General features: G+C 43.5%; 1 protein-coding gene across 15 annotated transcripts in view; it reads left to right on the top strand.

The window, feature by feature from the left end:
- The window catches only part of LOC140735009 (ankyrin-1-like), a 454,172-nt gene that overhangs the window by 250,323 nt on the left and 185,431 nt on the right, over positions 1–18,418 (top strand). For all 15 annotated transcript variants that reach the window (XM_073059891.1, XM_073059868.1, XM_073059867.1 and 12 more), the window contains exon 3: positions 14,887–14,985. In XM_073059891.1, coding sequence (XP_072915992.1) covers positions 14,887–14,985 — 99 coding nt within the window. The remainder of the gene's footprint in view (positions 1–14,886; positions 14,986–18,418) is intronic.

The following is an 18,418-nucleotide window of genomic DNA, read 5'->3' as shown; positions in this document are numbered from 1 at the left end:
CGGATAAATTGGCCACTGAGTGTATATCGCTACAAAGCTCTTGTTGTTATTTATTCTCCCAGGCCCTTGTTTACTCAGCTAGGTGTACTGGTTTCCTTGTGTGGCCTGAATCTCCAAATTATATTTCCCTTTATATCCCTGTAGGAATGAGATTGATCAAACATACTGGCCTGCATCAGGAGGGTTGAGAGTTCCCTGCCGAGTGTGGCTGAGATTATTCATCTCTAGGGAGGCACAGTGAGCAGTAGGTAGAGCCACTGCTTCATAGCATCAGATATCCTGGTTTAATTCTGACCTTGGGTGCAATCTGTTGGAGTTTACATGTTCTCCCTGTGGCTGTGTAGCTTCCTCCAAGTGCTCCCAAAAACGGGCTGTTCAGTGGGTTAATTGGACACTGTAAAATCCCCCCCAGTGGGACTGGGAAAGATTGAGAGGAATATGTTGAGAAAACGGGTGGTTGGTGTAGAATCAAAGGAATCCATGTCCCTGTGACAGGAATTAACTGAACCTCTCTCTAGACACTCCTGAAGGGTGAAGGCTGAGGGTCACTGTCCCTGTCATAAGGTTGAGGGAACTGATAACAGCTATTTTTTTGTTGCCATCCCCAACCCTTGGGCACACAGAGAGAGCTGTTCAAGAAGCACATGCAAGACTAATCAAATATACCTGCCCTCCAGCCACCCAACTCTTGAAGGAAAGTGAGGGCAGAAACAATATGATAAAATACAACAAATACTGCCAATACTCAGCTGGTCAGTCAGCATTTGTGAAGGGAGAAACTTTTAATGTTTCAGTTGGATGATTCTTTTGCAGAATTAACGAATGGTCTTTGATGTGAAGTGTTAGCTCTATTTCTCCTTCCGCAGATACTGCCTGACCTGTTGAATGCTTCTGTTTCTATTTCAGGTTTCCTACTTCTACTGTTTTTTAAAAAAAATTTGCACTGACCACAAAAACAATATAGGTATTTGTTTTGAGCATATGTAACCGTGCTGTCTTCAGTATGTGCCTTGCCAACTCTGTACTCTGTTCCAGATGACCAAAAGGATCATTTCTGGGACTAATGCAGAACTTGTATGTCTACCCTAACCTCCGTTCCCGTGACTCCCTCTTCCTGGTTCCACTACTGACCCCTCTTCCGGCACCTCTTCTTGCCTCTCTCCTGGAGCTCTCTCCTGCAGAGTTCCTTGCATTTATTTCTATTACAGTGCCTGCAACTTTAACACAATGGATTCTGTATTTATTAAACATTTTTATTTTGTAAAATAAAAGTTGTGTATAAATGTACTTGAGCATTTAAGTCTATAAGACATAGTAGCAGACTTAGGCCATTTGGCCCATCGTATCTGCTCCACCATTCCATCTGGCTGATTTACTATCCCTCTCAACCCCATTTGTCTGCCTTCTCCCTGTAACCTTCCGCGACCTTACTAATCAAGAACCTGTCAACTTCTGCTTTAAATATACCCAATGACTTGGGCTCCTCCACAACCATCTGTTGTGAATGAATTTTACCACTCTCTAGTTTCTTTAACCACTCTCTGGTTTAAAGAGATTCCATTTCAGCACTGTTCATCTAACCCTCTAGTCCCAGATTCCCCTTAGCATCTCTGTTGTAAAGGAACATACCTGTATTCTGAGGCTGTGCCCTCTAGACCCCCCCCCCCCCCCCAATTATAGGAAACATCCTGGCCATGTCTACTCTATCTAGATCTTCCAACATTTGGTAGGTTTCAGTGAAATCCCCACTGCCCCCGCTCCCCACTCCTTCCTCTAAACTCCAGCAAGAACAGGTCCAGAACATTAAATCCTCCTTATACATTAACCACTTAAACCCAGGATCGTTCTCATGAACCTCCTCTGGACCTTCTCCAACACATCCCAACCATTCTTATACGTGGTGCTCAAAACTGCTCACAATATGCCAGGTATGGTCTAATCAATGCCTTATAAACTTGGACATTACATCCTTGCTTTTATATTCAAGTCCTCTTGGAATGAATGCTAATATTGCATTTGCCTTCCTTACCACCAACTTAACCTGCAAGTTAACCTTTAGAGAATCCTGCATGAGGACTCCCAAGACCCTCTGGCAACTTGGCCACAAAGCCATCGATTCTGTCATCCAAATCATTGACGTATAACATGAAAAGAAGCGGTCCCAATATCAACCCTGTAGAACACCACTAGTCACTGGCAGCCAACCAGAAAAGGCCCTCTTTATTCCTGCTCTTTGCCTCCTGCCATCAACCAATCCTCTATCCATGCTAGTATCTTTTCAGTGACACCATCGGTCTTGTCTTGCTTAGCAGACTCATGTGCGGCACCTTGATATGATAATAAACTTGACTTTTTAATAAGGAAAAGAAGATTAGCGTATTTATCACATGTACTTCGAAACATACAGTGAAAAGTGACGTGCTGCGGGCAGCATACAAGTGTCACCATGATTCCAGTGCAAACATAGCCTGCCCACAACTTTCCTGCCTGTACTTCTATTTTTTTGGAAAGTATTTGGGAGGAAACTGGAGCACCCAGGGGAAACCCACACGGTTATGGGGAGAATGTGCAAACACCTTACAGGCATGGGGGGGAATTGAACCCCAGTCGCTTGTGCTTAAAGCATTATGCCAACTGCTACACTATAGCAATATTATTACAGTGGATTCCAGTTAATTGGGATACATCAGGACCTGTACATTTGGGCCCAATTAAACGGCTCCCCCAATTAGCTGAAGTTTCATGGAAATAGTTAAAAAGGTACTGTATAAAAAAGACTACCATTTAACTGAGTAACAATTATCTATTTAAATGAAATACAGAATAACTTAATTACAGAATAAATAAGTACAAAATAAAAATATGTACTCATTCCTAATTGTTATGGCTGGAAGAATTAATCCAGTGTCCCTATACGCTGCCACGTTCTTTTGACTGACTGTAAATGAACAAAATCAGTGCAGACACCTGATGTAGAATAGACAGCCTTCATAAAATGCTTTTGATGATTACATCCACAAAATATTCATTTTCATTGTAATGTTCAGGGTGACAGTCAATACCTTCAAATTCTTCGTGGTGAGGAAGTAGTTCAAGTAGTGAAATCATTTCATGTTCACTCCTGGTCATTTCTGACCTCTCCAAGCCTGAATGCTTGAAGCCGCAGTGAGCAAAACAGGCCGAAACGGTGGCTGTACTCTTTTCCGTAGATGCTGCCTGGCCTGCTGAGTTCCTCCAGCATTTTGTGTGTGTTGCTCGGATTTCCAGCATCTGCAGATTTTCTCTCATTCCAAGTTGTCTTACTGCTTATCTCTCACCAACTATCAATGACAAGAGTCGCTGCTTTTTGAACACAAGCGCACATAACTGACGCTATGTAAAAACTGTTTATTCACACAAGTGTATGCGTCTGACGCTGGTTAGAATCTGTTCAGCAACAGTCTTCTGTCCCAATTAAGCGGCATAGTGTCCCAAATAACTGGAATCCGCAGCATTCTAATAATATTATTGATTATAATATGAGGGGAATAGATAAAGTGCTGGAGACTATTCCCACTTCGGAGCTAGATAGGACGTGGATTTGGGCTCAGAAGAAACATAGGTGTTTGAGGAGAACCTTCTTCACCCAGTGGTGAGTACCTGGATTGCATTGCCTGAGCGAGTGGGTGAAGCTGCTATAAAGCCAAACAATTTCCCAATATATGCCGGTGACATCAAACCTGATTCTGAGAAATGTTTGGATACACACTTGAAATGGCTGGGCACAAAAACCTATGGACCAGGTATTGGGCGATGGAAGTGTGCCAGCTGGTTGGTATGGATGAGTTGGGCTGAATGGCCTGTCTCCCTGCTGTACCATTCCATAATTCTATCAACTGCTCGTACTCCAAGTCTCTGAATTTTAATTTGTACTTGATTAAGGAAAGATTGCTGTGAATTAACAATGCCTTAAAATAGTTCCAAATAGCTAAAAATATGACACTGAAGCAAAGTATTATTTAAAAATATAACCTACAATCCCTTTGCGTATGCCGTAAGTCTTTTCCATGCAGTTACCATTGAAATTAATGGGGCCAAGCATCAAGCACTGAGTCTAGCCTGTCTCAGAATCTGAGATGCATTTCCCCACTGTGATGCCAGGATGTCCCTATGACACTGGTCTCTCTCCAGCCACGGAGTAACCTAACAGATTGGTCCCTCCAAACCTGTCAGTAAGCTCATCCCCCCCCCTTCTCATTAACGTACAGCCGACATTCTAGAAGAGTGACTGCATTGTGAAACTCTTCGTGACCACGAGCAGGATAGGGGAACCTGAGGAATGCAAGAGGAGAGGCAGAAGATTAGTCCGAGCCTAGCACCAAGGTGACCAGGAAAACCGAATGGCCGGAGGAAAAGTCTTCCACTGGAGTCTGTACTGGTCAACAAGCATAGTCCACCCTTTGCAAACATGAGGAAATCTGCAGATGCTGGAAATTCAAGCAACACACACAAAATGCTGGTGGAATGCAGCAGACCAGGCAGCATCTATAGGGAGAAGCACCGTTGACGTTTCGGGCCGAGACCCTTTGTCAGGACAACAGTGTTCCACCAGCATTTTGTATGTGTTGCTAATCTGCCCTTTGAGAAGTTTGTGGTTGTCGCTCTTAGCACCTCTGTGACTGTGCCACATCTATTTCCCGCAGAATTTTTCACTCATTATTTAATTTTGAGTGAAATTAAATAGCATGGTAACAGGCCAATCTAACCGAACAAATCCATGGTGTCCTGTTACACCCATGTGACCAATACGTCTTTGGAATGTGGGAGGAAACTGGGACACCCAAGGTCGTGGGGGGAATGTGCCAATTCCTTACGGACAGTGGTGTGAATTGAACCTGGGACACTGGCACTGTTAATACCATTACGCTAACCACTACAATTCCATGCCATCCCTAACGGTCTTTATCTTCTCCATCACCAGCCTTCCCTCCAACGGCTCAAGGAACTACCATCTCCGTTCACAGCTCCTGTCCCCATACTTACTGCAAGGGATATCTAGACTTGGGCTGACGGAGAGCAACAGTACGTCTCTGCCACAAGGTTCAGACTTTCACTTTCAGATTAGAAGGTCCAGTCCCCCGCCCGTGCGTTCACTGGCATCCTCATCTCCACGAGTACACTGCAGGTCTCCACTGAACTGAGGCTGAACCAGACGTGCAATGTGCAGAGTAGTGGAATGGAACTGAGGCAGGATGATCTTCAGGCCAATTCTTTACCTCACCACTCTGTGAGACCTTGAAGGCTGATTTATACTTGTATGTCACATTGACGCCGTAGGTATCACGTACCCTGCGCCGTACCTACGCAGTACCCTACGCAGTAGGGTGACGTGCACCTTTCCAGAAAAGTTACTCACACGTCGCTGCGACACGGACTGCAACAACTGCGATTGGTCCGCTTGGTAGCATCGCATTTCCTCCTACGCATTTCTGGTTGCTTCTTGTCCGCCATGTCTGCAGGCTGTGAGTACACCGATGCGAAATAGATGAACCAAATCATCAAATCTACCTGCCGACATGTGAAATGTTTGAAACGCATTTCCTTGTCCATGTCTCTCACGAAGAAACTCAACACAGTGGCACAGAAACCCCACCGCCAACTAGCGTTTTGGCGCACACCAACGCATACTCACTACGACGTAGAGCAACGCAGAAGTGAGAATCAGGGTTATGGCATAGGCTGCGGCATAGCCCGTATGCACAAGTATAAATGAGCTTTATGGCATAGGAGCAAAATTAGGCCATTCAGCCCATAAAGTCTGCTCCACCACTCTATCATGGCTGATTTATTATCCTCTCAACCCCATTCTCTTGCCCTATTCCAGTAAATTTTGGATACCCTTACCAATCAAGAACCTAAAAACCTCTGCTTTAAATATACCCAATGACCTGGCCTCCACAGTCATCCATGGCAATGAATTCCACAGATTCACCACCCTCTGGCGAAAGAAATTCCTCCGTGCCTCTGTACTGTAGGGACATCCCTCTATTCTGAGACTGTGCCCTCTGGTCCTGGACTCCCCCACTATAGAGAATATCTCAACATCCATCTAGGCCTTCCAATATTCAATAGGTTTCAATGAGATGGCCCCTCATTTCTCTAAACTCCATTGAGTACAGTCGCAGAGTCATCAAACGATCCGCATATGTTAACCATTTCATTCCTGGAATCATTCTTGTGAACCCCCTGTGGACCTTCTCCAATGCCAGCACATCTTTTCTTAGATGAAGGGGTCAAAACTGCTCATAACACTCCCAAGTGCAGTCTGACCAATGCCTTATAAAGCATCAGCATTACATCCTTACATTTATATTCTAGTCCTCATTTCTAGTCCTCTTGAAATGAATGCTAATATTGCATTTGTCTTTCTTACCATTGACTCAACTTGCAAGTTAACCTTTAAGGGATCCTGCACAAAACTCTCAAGTTTGCACTTCTGCCTTCTAAATTTTCTCCCCATTTAGAAAATAGTCTACGCCTTTATTCTTTTTACCTAAGTGCATGACCATACAGTTCCCAACACTATATTCCAACTGACACATCTTCCCCCTTTCTCCAATCTGTCTAAAGCCTTCATTCAGATTCCCTGCTTCCTCAACACTACCTCCCTCTTCACCTATCTTTGTGTCATCCGCAAATTTGGCCACAAAATCATTAGTTCCATGATCCAAATTATTGACATATAATGTGAAAAGAAGCAATCCCAACACCAACCCCTGCAATCCCAGTTGACAACTAGTCACTGGCAGCCAACCAGAAAAGGCCCTCTTTATTCCCACTCTTTGCCTCCTGCCAGTCAGCCAATCTTCTGTCCATGCTTGCATCTTTTCTATAATACCATGCACTATTTTCTTGTTTAGCAGACTCATAGGCAGCATCTAGTCAAAGGCTTCTGAAAATCCAAGTAAACAACATTCACTGACTCTCCTTTGTCTTTCCTGCCAGTTATTTCCTCAAATAGTTCCAACAGATTTGTCAGGTAAGCTTCCCCCTGAAGGAAACCATGCTGACTTTGGCCTAGTTTATCATGTGTGCTTCCAAGTACCCCAAAACCTGATCCTTAATAATTAACTCCAGCATCTTCCACTGCCACTGAAGTCAGGCTGACTGGCCTATATTTTCCTTTCTTTAGCCTCACTCCCTTCGTAAAGATTGGAGTGATATTTGCAATTTGCCAGTCCTCCATTCCAGAATCTAGTGATACTTGAAATGTCACAACTAATGTTTCCACGATCTCTTCTGCTACTTCTTTAAGAACCTTAGGATATAGTCAAGTCAAGTCAAGTCAAGTTACTTTTATTGTCATTTCGACCATAACTGCTGGTACAGTACATAGTAAAAATGAGACAATGTTTTTCAGGACCATGACAGTACAAAAACTAGACTGAACTATGTTAAAAAAACAACAACACAGAGAAAGCTACACTAGACTACAGACCTACACAGGACTACATAATGTACACAAAATCAGTGCAGGCATTACAATAAATAATAAGCAGGTCCATCTGATCCAGGTGACTCATCTACCTTCAGACCTCTCAGCTTCCCAAGCATCTTTTCCTTAGTAACTAGCAACTACATTCTGTTCTATCCCCGAAACTCTTAAATTTTTGGTAAACTCCTGGTGTCTTCCACAGTGAAGAGTAACACAATATCCTTATTAAGTTTGTTTGCCATTTCCTTGAATCCATCACTATCTCAACAGCCTCATTTTCTAACAGTCCAATATACACTCTCATCTCTCTTTTACTCTTTATCTATCTGAAAAAAAAACTTTGGCATACTTTTTATTTTATTGGCAAGCTTACTTGCATGTTTCATCTTTTCTCTCCTTACTTTTTAGTTGCCTTCTGTTGGTTTTTAAAAGCTTCCCAATCCTCCAACTTTTCTCTAATTTTTGCTGTATTATATGCCTTCTCTTTTGCTTTATTGCTGCCTTTGACTTCCCCTATCTGCCACGGTTGCCTCATTTTCTCTTAAGAATACTCCTTCATCTTTGGGATGTATCTATTCTGCACCTTCCAAATTGCTCCCAGAAACACCAGCCATTGCTGTTCCATTGTCATTCCTGCTAGTGCTGCCTTCCCTTAACCTTTGGACAGTTCCTCTCTCGTGCCTCTCTAGTTCCCTTTACTCTCCTGTAATACTGATACATCTGATTTTAGCTTCTCCTCAAACTGCAGGATGAATTCTATCATGTTGTGATAACTGTCTCCCAAGGATTCCTTTACTTTAAGCTCCATCATCAAATTTTGTTCATGACTGAAACACCCAATCCAGAACTGCCTTTTCCCTTGAGGGCGCAACCTCAAGCTGCTCAAAAAAATACAATTCGTAGGCACTCTACAAATTCCTGCTCTTGAGATCCAGCACCAATCGGATTTTATCATGTACCTGCATATTGTAATGCCCCATGTCAATTGTAACATTGCCCTTTTAACATGGGTTTTCTATCTCCTGTTGCAATCGGTATCCCACATCCTGGCCAATGTTCAGAGGCTGCATATAACTCCCTTCAGGGTCTTTTTACCCTTACAGTTTCTTAACTCTACCTGCAAGGATTCTACATCTTTCGATCCTATGTCAACTCTTCGTAAGGATTTGATTTCTTTTTTTTTTACCTAAAGAGCCACCCCACCCTCTCTGCCTACCTACCTATCCTGCCAAATCATCCTTTTCTTACACTCACTGGTATGTGGTAAAGGCAGCAATCCAGAAGTTACTACCTTTGAGGTCCTGCTTTTGAGATTTCTCCCTCTATTCCCTCTTCAGGACCTCATCCCTTTTCCTACCTGTGTCCTTGGCGACAATATGCACCACAACTCCCAGCTGTTCACACTCCGTCCTTAGAATGCCGTGGACCCAATCTGAGACAACCCTGACTCTGCACCTGGGAGGCAACATACCATCCATTTGTCTCTATCTCATCCACAGAATCTTCCTTCTGCTCCTCTAACTATGGAAACCCCTCCAGCACACACACACACACACACACACACACACACACACACACACACACACACACACACACACACACACACACACACACACACACACACACACACACACACACACACACACACACACACACACACACACACACACACACACACACCTACCTACCTGATGGAACTCAGCAGATCAGGCAGCATCTATGGAAAATAATTGATAATCGATGTTTTGGGCCGAGACCCTTCATCAGTCCTAATGGGGTTAATGTGGAAGGGTGTCGATCGGCTGGCATGGGAAAAATGGTCCATCTCCATGCTGTGCCATTCCATGATTCTATAAGCACCCTCACTCCAAATCTCTGACTCACAATTAAAACTGTACTTGATGATTAAAGCTGGCTGATGGTGTAATGGCAGCTGCACCAGGGTTTGAGGTGAGTGGTCCTGGGTTCGAATCCAGCCAGCTCCTTTGCACACTTCCCATCTGTGCTGGATTGAGCATCGAACTAGCAACTCAGCCTCGTAAAACAGAGCAAAATGCTAAAGAAATGGCAAGGTTGCCAACCAATGTGCCACAAGGCGCAGAGGAACAACCTGATGATTAAGAAAAAATGCAGCAAATTAACAACTCATGAATATATTTCTAAACAGCTAACAATATGACACTGAGGCCAAGTAAAGTTTAAAAATATAACCTACCGACCCTTTACTTTGTAAATCTTTGCCATGCCATTACCATTGAAATGAATGGGGTCCAGGATCCATCAGTCCTGATGAAGAGGCTCAGCCTGAAACATTGACTGTTTATTGCTCTCCATCGATGCTGCCTGACCTGCTGAGTTCTTTCAGCACTTTGTGTGTGTTAGGTGAATGCACCCTCTCACAAGGGAAATGGATCCAAAAACTTGAGGGCCTAGGCTTAGAGTGAGAGGCAAAAAATTGAAAAGGAACCCAGGGGGCAAATTATTCACCCAGATGGTGGTGCGTGTATGGAATGAACTGTCGGAAAATGTAGTTGAGGCAGGTGCAATAAAGACATTAAAAAGGCACATGGATAAGTATAAGTAAGGGAAGGTTTAGAATAGGGGTTTCTGGACTCCTCAGTTAATGGTAGGGGTCTAGATTATAAAAAAGGCTGGGGACTCCCGGCATAAAGAGATAGGGAACCAACAGGCAAATGGGACTAGCTTAGATGGCCATCATAGAACAGTCAGAATCAGAATCAGAATCAGGATCAGGTTTAAACTTGTCGTGTTACTGGCATACAGTATGTCATGAAATTTGCTAACTTTGCGGCAGCAGTATAATGCAATACATGATAATAGTGAGTAAAAAAGAAAACTGTGAATTACAGCAGATATATATAAAATAGTTAAACTAAATAAGCAGCGCAAAAAATAGGAAATAAAAAAGGTAGTGAGGTAATGACCATTTGCAAATCAGATGACAGAGGGGGAAAAACTGTTCCTCAATCGTTGAGTGTGTACCTTCTTCCTGATCTTAGCAATGAGAACAAGTCACGTCCTAGGTGATGGAGGCTCTTAATGATGGACACTGCCTTTTTGAGGCATCACTCATAGAACATAGAACATAGAAAACCTACAGCACAATACAGGCCCTTCGGCCCACAAAGCTGTGCTGAACATGTCCTTAACTTAGAACTACCTAGGCTTTACCCATAGCCCTCTATTTTTTCTAAGCTCCATGTAGCCATCCAGGAGTCACTTAAAAGACCCTATCGTTTCCGCCTCCACTGCCACCACTGGCAGCCCATTCCACGCACTCACCACTCTCTGCATAAAAAAACTTACCCCTGACATCTCCTCTGTACCTACTTCCAAGCACCTTAAATCTATGCCCTCTCATGCTAGCCATTTCAGCCCTGGGAAAAAGCCTCTGACTATCCACATGATCAATGCCTCCCATTATCTTGTACACCTCTATCAGGTCACCTCTCATCCTCTGTTGCTCCAAGGAGAAAAGGCCGAGTTCACTCAACCTATCCTCATAAGGCATGCTCCCCAATTCAGGCAACATCCTTGTAAATCTCCTCTGCACCCGTTCTATAGTTTCCACATCCTTCATGTAGTGGGGTGACCAGAATTGAGCACAGTACTCCAAGTGGGGTCTGACCAGCTGCAACGTTACCTCCTTGCCCCTTGAAGATGCCTCGGATGCTACGGAGGCTAGTGCCCATGATGGAGCTAACTAAGTTTACAACTCTCTGCAGCTTACTTCGATCCTCTGCAGTAGCTCCCTCCCCCCCCCCACCCCCCACCCCATACCAGACGGTGACACAGTCTGTTAGAATGCTCTCCACGGTACAGCAGTAGAAATCTGTGAAACATTTGCGGAACAGTTGGGCCGAAGGGCTTGTTTCCATGCTGTATTACTCTCTGACACTTTAACCAACTGTGTTTTGACAAGCAGCTCTGCCACTCTACTGGGCGATTAACATGGTTTCAGGAGGCCAGAAATAATACCAGGTGGGAGTGTTAGTGTAGTTCAAGACCCGTTACACACTTTCTCATCTGTTAACAGGTTTTAGTTCCTACTGCCCTTTTTTTTCAGCTGTGCTACTTCCAGCCTCGTGCATTCATCATCTCTGCCTCCAGGCAAGAAAATTAGGGAACGCAGACAGAGAAAAATTCACTCAGTCAAGAACAGAAATGAAAACTGTCGTTGCATTAAAAGTATTGTAAACTCCTTGCTGTTAACTTATTCAGAGAGATGTCATTTTGAAACAATGGCTGCAACTTTATAAAAACTGGTCAGGCCGCATCTAGAGACCTGCATTCACATCTGGTCAGCCCCATTATTGGAAGGATGTGGAGACTTTGGAGAGGGTAGAGAAGAGGTTTAGCAGGGTGCTATCTGCATTAGAAGACAGGCGGTATAAGGAAAGGTAGAACAAACTTTTTTTTATGTTTTCCCTCAGTCTGATGGCCCTCTCACCCTCCAACACCCCATCAACCTCAGAAGCTTTCCATCACCTCCCTCTGGTTCCCCACCTCCTTCCCTTACATGGTCCACTATCCTCCCCCATCATATTCCTTCTTCTTCAGCTCTTGATGTCTTCCTCCCATCACCTCCCAACTTCTCACTTAATCCCCGATAGAAGTTTATAAAAACATGAGAGGCATAGATAAATAGTTGGTATATTTTCCCCAGGGTCGAAATGTCTAATACCAGAGGACGTGTTTAAAGTTCAGAGGAGATATGCAAGACAATTTTTTTTGCATAGATAATCATGGGTTTGTGGAATTCGCAGCCAGGAGTGATGATGGAGGCAAATACAATAGAGGTGCTTAAGATAGGCACATGAATATATAGGGGAATGTGAGATATGGACCATGTGCAGACAAAAGTGATTAGTATCTAGGCACAATTAGCTTAGTCTTCCTGTTAGGGTGCATTCCGGAGTTGTGATATATAGCAAATACTAGACAACTGGGTGACCCGTTGGAGCACCCTTTGAGAGAAAGGTAGTGCAGTCTGATGTGATGTGCTTTGGAAATTAAAGAAGAAAAACTCAGTTTATTAAAGAAGAAAGACATGTAGCAAGACAAATACAACTCCTCCTCATTTAACGAAGGACACTTTTGATGACATCATTTATGATTGATCTGCCACCCTTCAAGAATACTCTAATGTTTTCATTTCTTTTTCCCCGGCTTAAAGCCACATACAGCTGACCATGCTGGAACGCTGGTTTCTCCAGATAAGTCACCACACTCTCCATGGTTTGGCCATGTGCCTTATGTATAGTCGTAGCAAAGCATGACTGTATTGCGAACTGGCTCCATCGAAGAGGGACATCTTCCTCTTCTGATAAATTGAGAGTAATTCTTGGGATCATGACAATGTCATTATTGAATGTATCAATGTTTATCTTCGCTACGATGAGATTGTTGTGCAGTTCTTCCACCATCATTCGCGTTCCATTGCAAAGCCTTGGTGGATCCAAGTTCCTCATTGAAATGAAGGGAGATCCCCTCTTCAATTCCAATTTATGTCGCGGCAATCCAGAGAGTTTGACCGAATCAAGGAATTCTGTTGGAAAATGAGTGGTGTTAGCTCCTTCACTTACGGCATTGAAGGAACAGTATTCTTTCATGATTCCAGGGAAGCATCTAATGCATGTGAAGTTTAATTTTCACATAATTTCATTGAGAGGAACCAAGATAGAATTCCTCGAGAACGGTTCTGTAGGATTGTCGAATGTCGGGTAGGTGAAATCAATGCATTCTTCCATAGTTTTTGCTGGCAGAATCATATCTTCAGGTAATTCGATTTCATTGTTTTCATTTTTCTCAATCTTGTCTTCTCCAACATCCAATAAGAACTCAGAATATCGTCCTTCTCCCTCACTTCTCCTTTTCTCCTCTGTCTCTTCCTCTCTCCTCCTTCTCTGCCTGTTTTTGTCATTCTGGACACACGCAGCCCTTTCATCCTTCATCTCTTCTACCATTTGTTCTTTCTCTCTGATCCTGGAGTCGTGCGGCCCTGGCCTGATCCGATTCTTGTTCTCTCCTCCTTCTGTGCCAGTTGTTGTCATTCTGGAGATGTGCATGCCTCTCCTCCTCTGTCTCTTCTTCTCTCATCTTTTTTGTCCTGTCTCTTTGATCCTGGAGTCGTGCGGCTCTGGCCTCTTCCGATTCTTGTTCTCTTCCTCTTCTTGCTGCTTCCCAACAACGTTTGGCATCATCTCTTGACCATAATGTCCCCCTTCTCTTTCCACGCGGCATAATTAGGCTGTCCATTTTTTTTATCCTAATGCTGGATGGAAGATATGAAGCAGTAACACCGAAGCCTCCAGGATGCTGATTTTTCTTGATGATGTGGTTGGCGCTCTCCTAAATGGATGTGATAGCCCTGCCCTTTTGCTGTGGTTGGTGTTGCTGCTGTGAGCATCGTGAGGTGCTGCTGAGGCTGGCCGTGAGCATGCGTCATGGTGTCACGTCGCGGTTTCCATGAAAGGTGGAATCAGCTCTGTGAGCATTGTGAGGCTGGCCCTGTGCATGTGTCCTGGTGTTGTCCATTAAAGCTGGAATCGGCTCAGATTGTGGAAAGCGGGGCTTGTTGATTAACAAGTGAGCAATTTTATACGAATATATAACCCTGAACCTTGCATGCGTTCTGTAAGTTAGCGCATTTTAAGTCGATTTAGTCAAAAAAAGTGTCGCTGTACTGCACCATTTGGGCTAATTGGAGGTCACAAACAGACAAACAGCATGAGAATTTTAGTAGTATATAGATTAATTTCAAAAGCAACCAGTCTTCATAACTGAACTTGGATTGTAGCCTGAGTTTAAAATGCAGTTCAAAACAATGGAGTTCTTGAAGCTGCAGACTGGGATCGATTGTAAATCAAGAAACACCCTGCTGACTTGAAATGTTTGCATATGCATGAATGCAGCCCAGAGTCAGTGGTGATTAATATTCATTTTGGGCGCCTGCAGTGTTGGTGTGAAGATCTAGGTGTTTGAAGACTATATGTAATTCAAAGGAAGCACTGTAGATACATTGTAACTATAGAATTGTCCTGCCTTTACCTTTGATCTTTAGCATATAAAAATGTCATGTAATATTGGGTCAGGAAGCCTCTTCTTCCAACAGTGTCTCCAGTATGATGCCTGATTTTGAGGACTAAAGACTTCTGAAGGTACATTCCGATGTTTCATGATGGCTCTCTGTGCAAGTTTCTATTAGTGGCCCACATGCAGTTGGGCTGAGGGTTTCCTGGTTATTCCCCTTTTGGTCACACACTCCCATCATTTTCACAGTGTCTTTATTGAAATTGATCCGGAAGATTTTCCTCTGCATTCCCAGTTGTTCTAGAAGTTGCTCTTCTCTCAGATGTTCTAACCCTGTTCTTGTGCATTCTGACCTACAGAATGGGCTCAATGCCCTCCACCTGGCCTCCAAGGAAGGGCATGTCAAGGTGGTGTCGGAGCTGCTGCACAACGGCATCGATCTGGAAGCCGTGACAAAGGTGAGAAGGAACCATCTAGCAGTGAACTCCACGTTGCACTGGGTGGAAACAGTATTATGTTAGAAGCACGTGTTGTTTGGTACATGAAACACATTTTGTATTGACAGTGCCACAACAGATACCGTAACATCCTGGAATGGGTAATATCTACATCAAAGACAGAAAATATTGGCAAATGGCAGCAGTTCAGGCATCTTCTTGGAGAAAGAGACAACTGATGGCTCTTTTCTTCTTCCCCTCTCTCACCTTATCTCTTCACCTGTCCATCACATCCTTCTGGTGCTCCGCCCCCTTCCCCTTCTTCCATGATCTTCTGTGTTGTCCTATCAGATTCCGCCTTCTCCAGCCCTTTATCTCTTTCACCAATCAACTTCCCAACTCCTTACTTCACCCCACCCCCTCTCCTGGTTTCACCTATCACTTGTACTTCTTCCTCCCCCTCTTGCTCTGACTTATCTTCTTTTTCATTCCTGATGAAGGCTCTCAACCCGAAATGACAACTGTTTATACTCTTTCCCATAGATGCTGCCTGACCTGCTGAGTTCCTCCTGCAGTGTGTTGATGATTCAGGCCATTGGGTAACACAGCACAGAAATAGGCCCTTCGGTCCAACTGGTTCCTGCCGGACACAGCATTCTCCATGCTAGTCCCAGTTGCCCAAAATGACCAGGTCTATAACCTCGCATCAGGAGCAATCAATGTTACACAGTATATTTATTATCAAAATACATATGCAGTATACAGCCCTGAGATTTGACTTCCTGCAGACAGCCACAAAATAAAGAAACACCATGGAACCCATTCAAAGAAAACATCAAACACCCAAACACACGAAATAAAAGAACAAATTGTGCAAACTGCGAAAAGCAAGTGAACAACACACGGAATATTAAACATCAAACCACATAGTCCCCAAAAGAGTCCAGAGGCCACAACTGAGCTGAAATATTAATGCTTCTGCTCTTTCCACAGATGCTGACCACCTGGTTAGGTATCCCCAGTAATTACTATTAACATAGAATAGAGCTCAACACAAAAGCAGGCTCTTTGGCCCATGATGTTACGTTGAACTAATTAAATGCCAAACTAGTCCCTTCTGCCCACACAATGTCTTAATCCCAGTATTCTCTGGATATATGTGTGCCTATGTAGAAGCATCTTAAATCCCTCTATCATATCTGCACCCATCACAGTTGTGTAGTGGTTAGTACAACACTTTACAGTACCAGTGACCTGGTTCAACTCCCGCTGCTGCCTGTAAGCAGTTTGTGCGTTCTCCCCATGGCCGTGTGGGATTCCTCCGTGTGCTCTGGTTTCCTCCCACAGTCCAAAGACGTAGCGGCTGATAGGTTAATTGGTCATTGAAAGTTGTCCTGTGATTAGGCGAGTTTTAAATAGGAGGGTTGCTGGGCAGCACGACTTTAAGGGCTGGAATTGCCTACTCTGTGCTGTATCTCAATCGATCAATAAAATAAATAAATAACACACTATGCCTGGCAGCACATTCCAAGCACGTAGCACAGTCTCTGTAAAAAAAAACTTGCTCCACACATCTCCTTTGATTTTTATCAACCTCACTTTAAATCTGTGTCCTCTAGTATTAGAAAGCATCCCCTTTAATTCCAGAGTTAACGCCCTTTAATATTCCAGTGCATGACCTTTGCTTTTCCTGGGATTTCTGGATAGTGGAGGGAAGACGATATCTTCAACTGACATTCCCACTCTATAACGCAGTCCTCCAGTCTAACCTACGTTGAACTGACATCAGCTTTCACTGTGTTCTGTGCTGTGTTGCGAATGTGTGTCTTGTTCCCGTGTCTTTATAATAGAGGAGTAAATCTTCACTGTATTCAGTGGAGTGATGCATCAGCGACATTTACAATACAGTCACTGCTGCATTGTGTCTCGTACCAAATCAACACTGCAGAACCGATAGTGTGCACTGCTCAGACTACAGTATGGGCACTGGGCAGTGTTTATGATAAACAGATCAGTGACATGATATTGACTATAAAGTTCTTCGAAGCACTGCAGAGACGGAGTGGTGTAAAGTAATGACGCATGCAATAAAGTGAAGTCAGGCTGCTACAGGTCACTGGGGGCCCTAGAATCAAAGGAACATTTCTTTTCCTTTTAGAAATGAATAACAAAAATAAAATATTGCAGGCTCTATCTTGGCAACCTTCCATTGTTTATCCTAAGAAACTTCTAAAGAAGTTGAAACACTGCCGTGCTTTCTTCATGGTTGCACTTACATGCTGGGCCAGGAACAGGTCCTCCAAAGTAATAACACTTAGGAATTAAAAGTTGCAAACCCTCTGTAACTCTGAGGACTGGCATGTGGACTTTTTGTTTCCTTCTCTTGAAGTCTACAATCAGCTCCTTGGTCATGCTGGCATAAATTAAGAGGTTGCTGTTATGACAATCGTCCTGAACGTTGCAATGAAAATGAAGATTTGGAGGATGCAGTCATTGAAAATGCAGTGCAGTTTGAAGGCACTCCACTATCTGCAATTGGTGTCTACAATGATTTTGTTCATGTACAGTCAAACAAATGAACTTTTCAACGGACGTGCCAACATCAGTGAATGAATTCCTCTGTCGATAACTATTAGGAACTAGTTTACAGTTTTATAGTACTGAAGTGGTTTTGGTCATAAGACCATAAGATATAGGAGCAGAATTTGGCCCATCGAGTCTAGTCTGCCATTTCATCATGGCTGATCCAATTTTCCTCTCAGCCCCAATCTCCTGCCTTCTTCCTGTATCTCTTCATGCCCTGACCAATCAAGAATCTATCAACCTCTGCCTTAAATATACACAAAGACTTGGCCTCCACAGCTGCCTGTGACAATGAATTCCAGAGATTCACCACTCTCTGGCTAAAGAAATTCCTCCTCTTCTCTGTTCTAAAAGGATGTCCTCTATTTGAGGTTGTGCCCTCTGGTCTTAGACACCCCCACCATAGGAAACATCCTTTCCACATCTGCTCTATCAAGGCCTTTCACCATTCAATAGGTTTCAATGAGATCACCCCTCATTCTACTGAATTCCAGTGAATACAGGCCCATAGCCATCAGACGCTCTTCATATGACAAGCCGTTTAATCCTGGAATCATTTTCTTTAACAGTCTTTGAACCCTCTCCAGTTTCAGCACATTCTTTCTAAGATAAGGGAGGGGCCCAACATAGCATACACTACTCCAAATGAGGCCTCACCAGTGCTTTATAAAGTCTGAACATTACATCCTTTTATATTCAAGTCCTCTTGAAATTAATGCTAACATCACATTTGCCTTCCTCACCACAGACTCAACCTACAAATTAACCTTTAGGGAATCCTGCACAAGAACTCTCAAGTCCCTTAGCACCTCAGATTTTTGTATTTTCTTTCTATTTAGAAAACCTTTTATTTCTTCTACCGAAGTGCATG

The sequence above is a fragment of the Hemitrygon akajei genome, chromosome 1, assembly GCF_048418815.1.
Source record: "Hemitrygon akajei chromosome 1, sHemAka1.3, whole genome shotgun sequence".
Classification (NCBI taxonomy): Eukaryota; Metazoa; Chordata; class Chondrichthyes; order Myliobatiformes; family Dasyatidae; genus Hemitrygon; species Hemitrygon akajei.
This window is presented reverse-complemented; position numbering and strand designations above follow the sequence as displayed.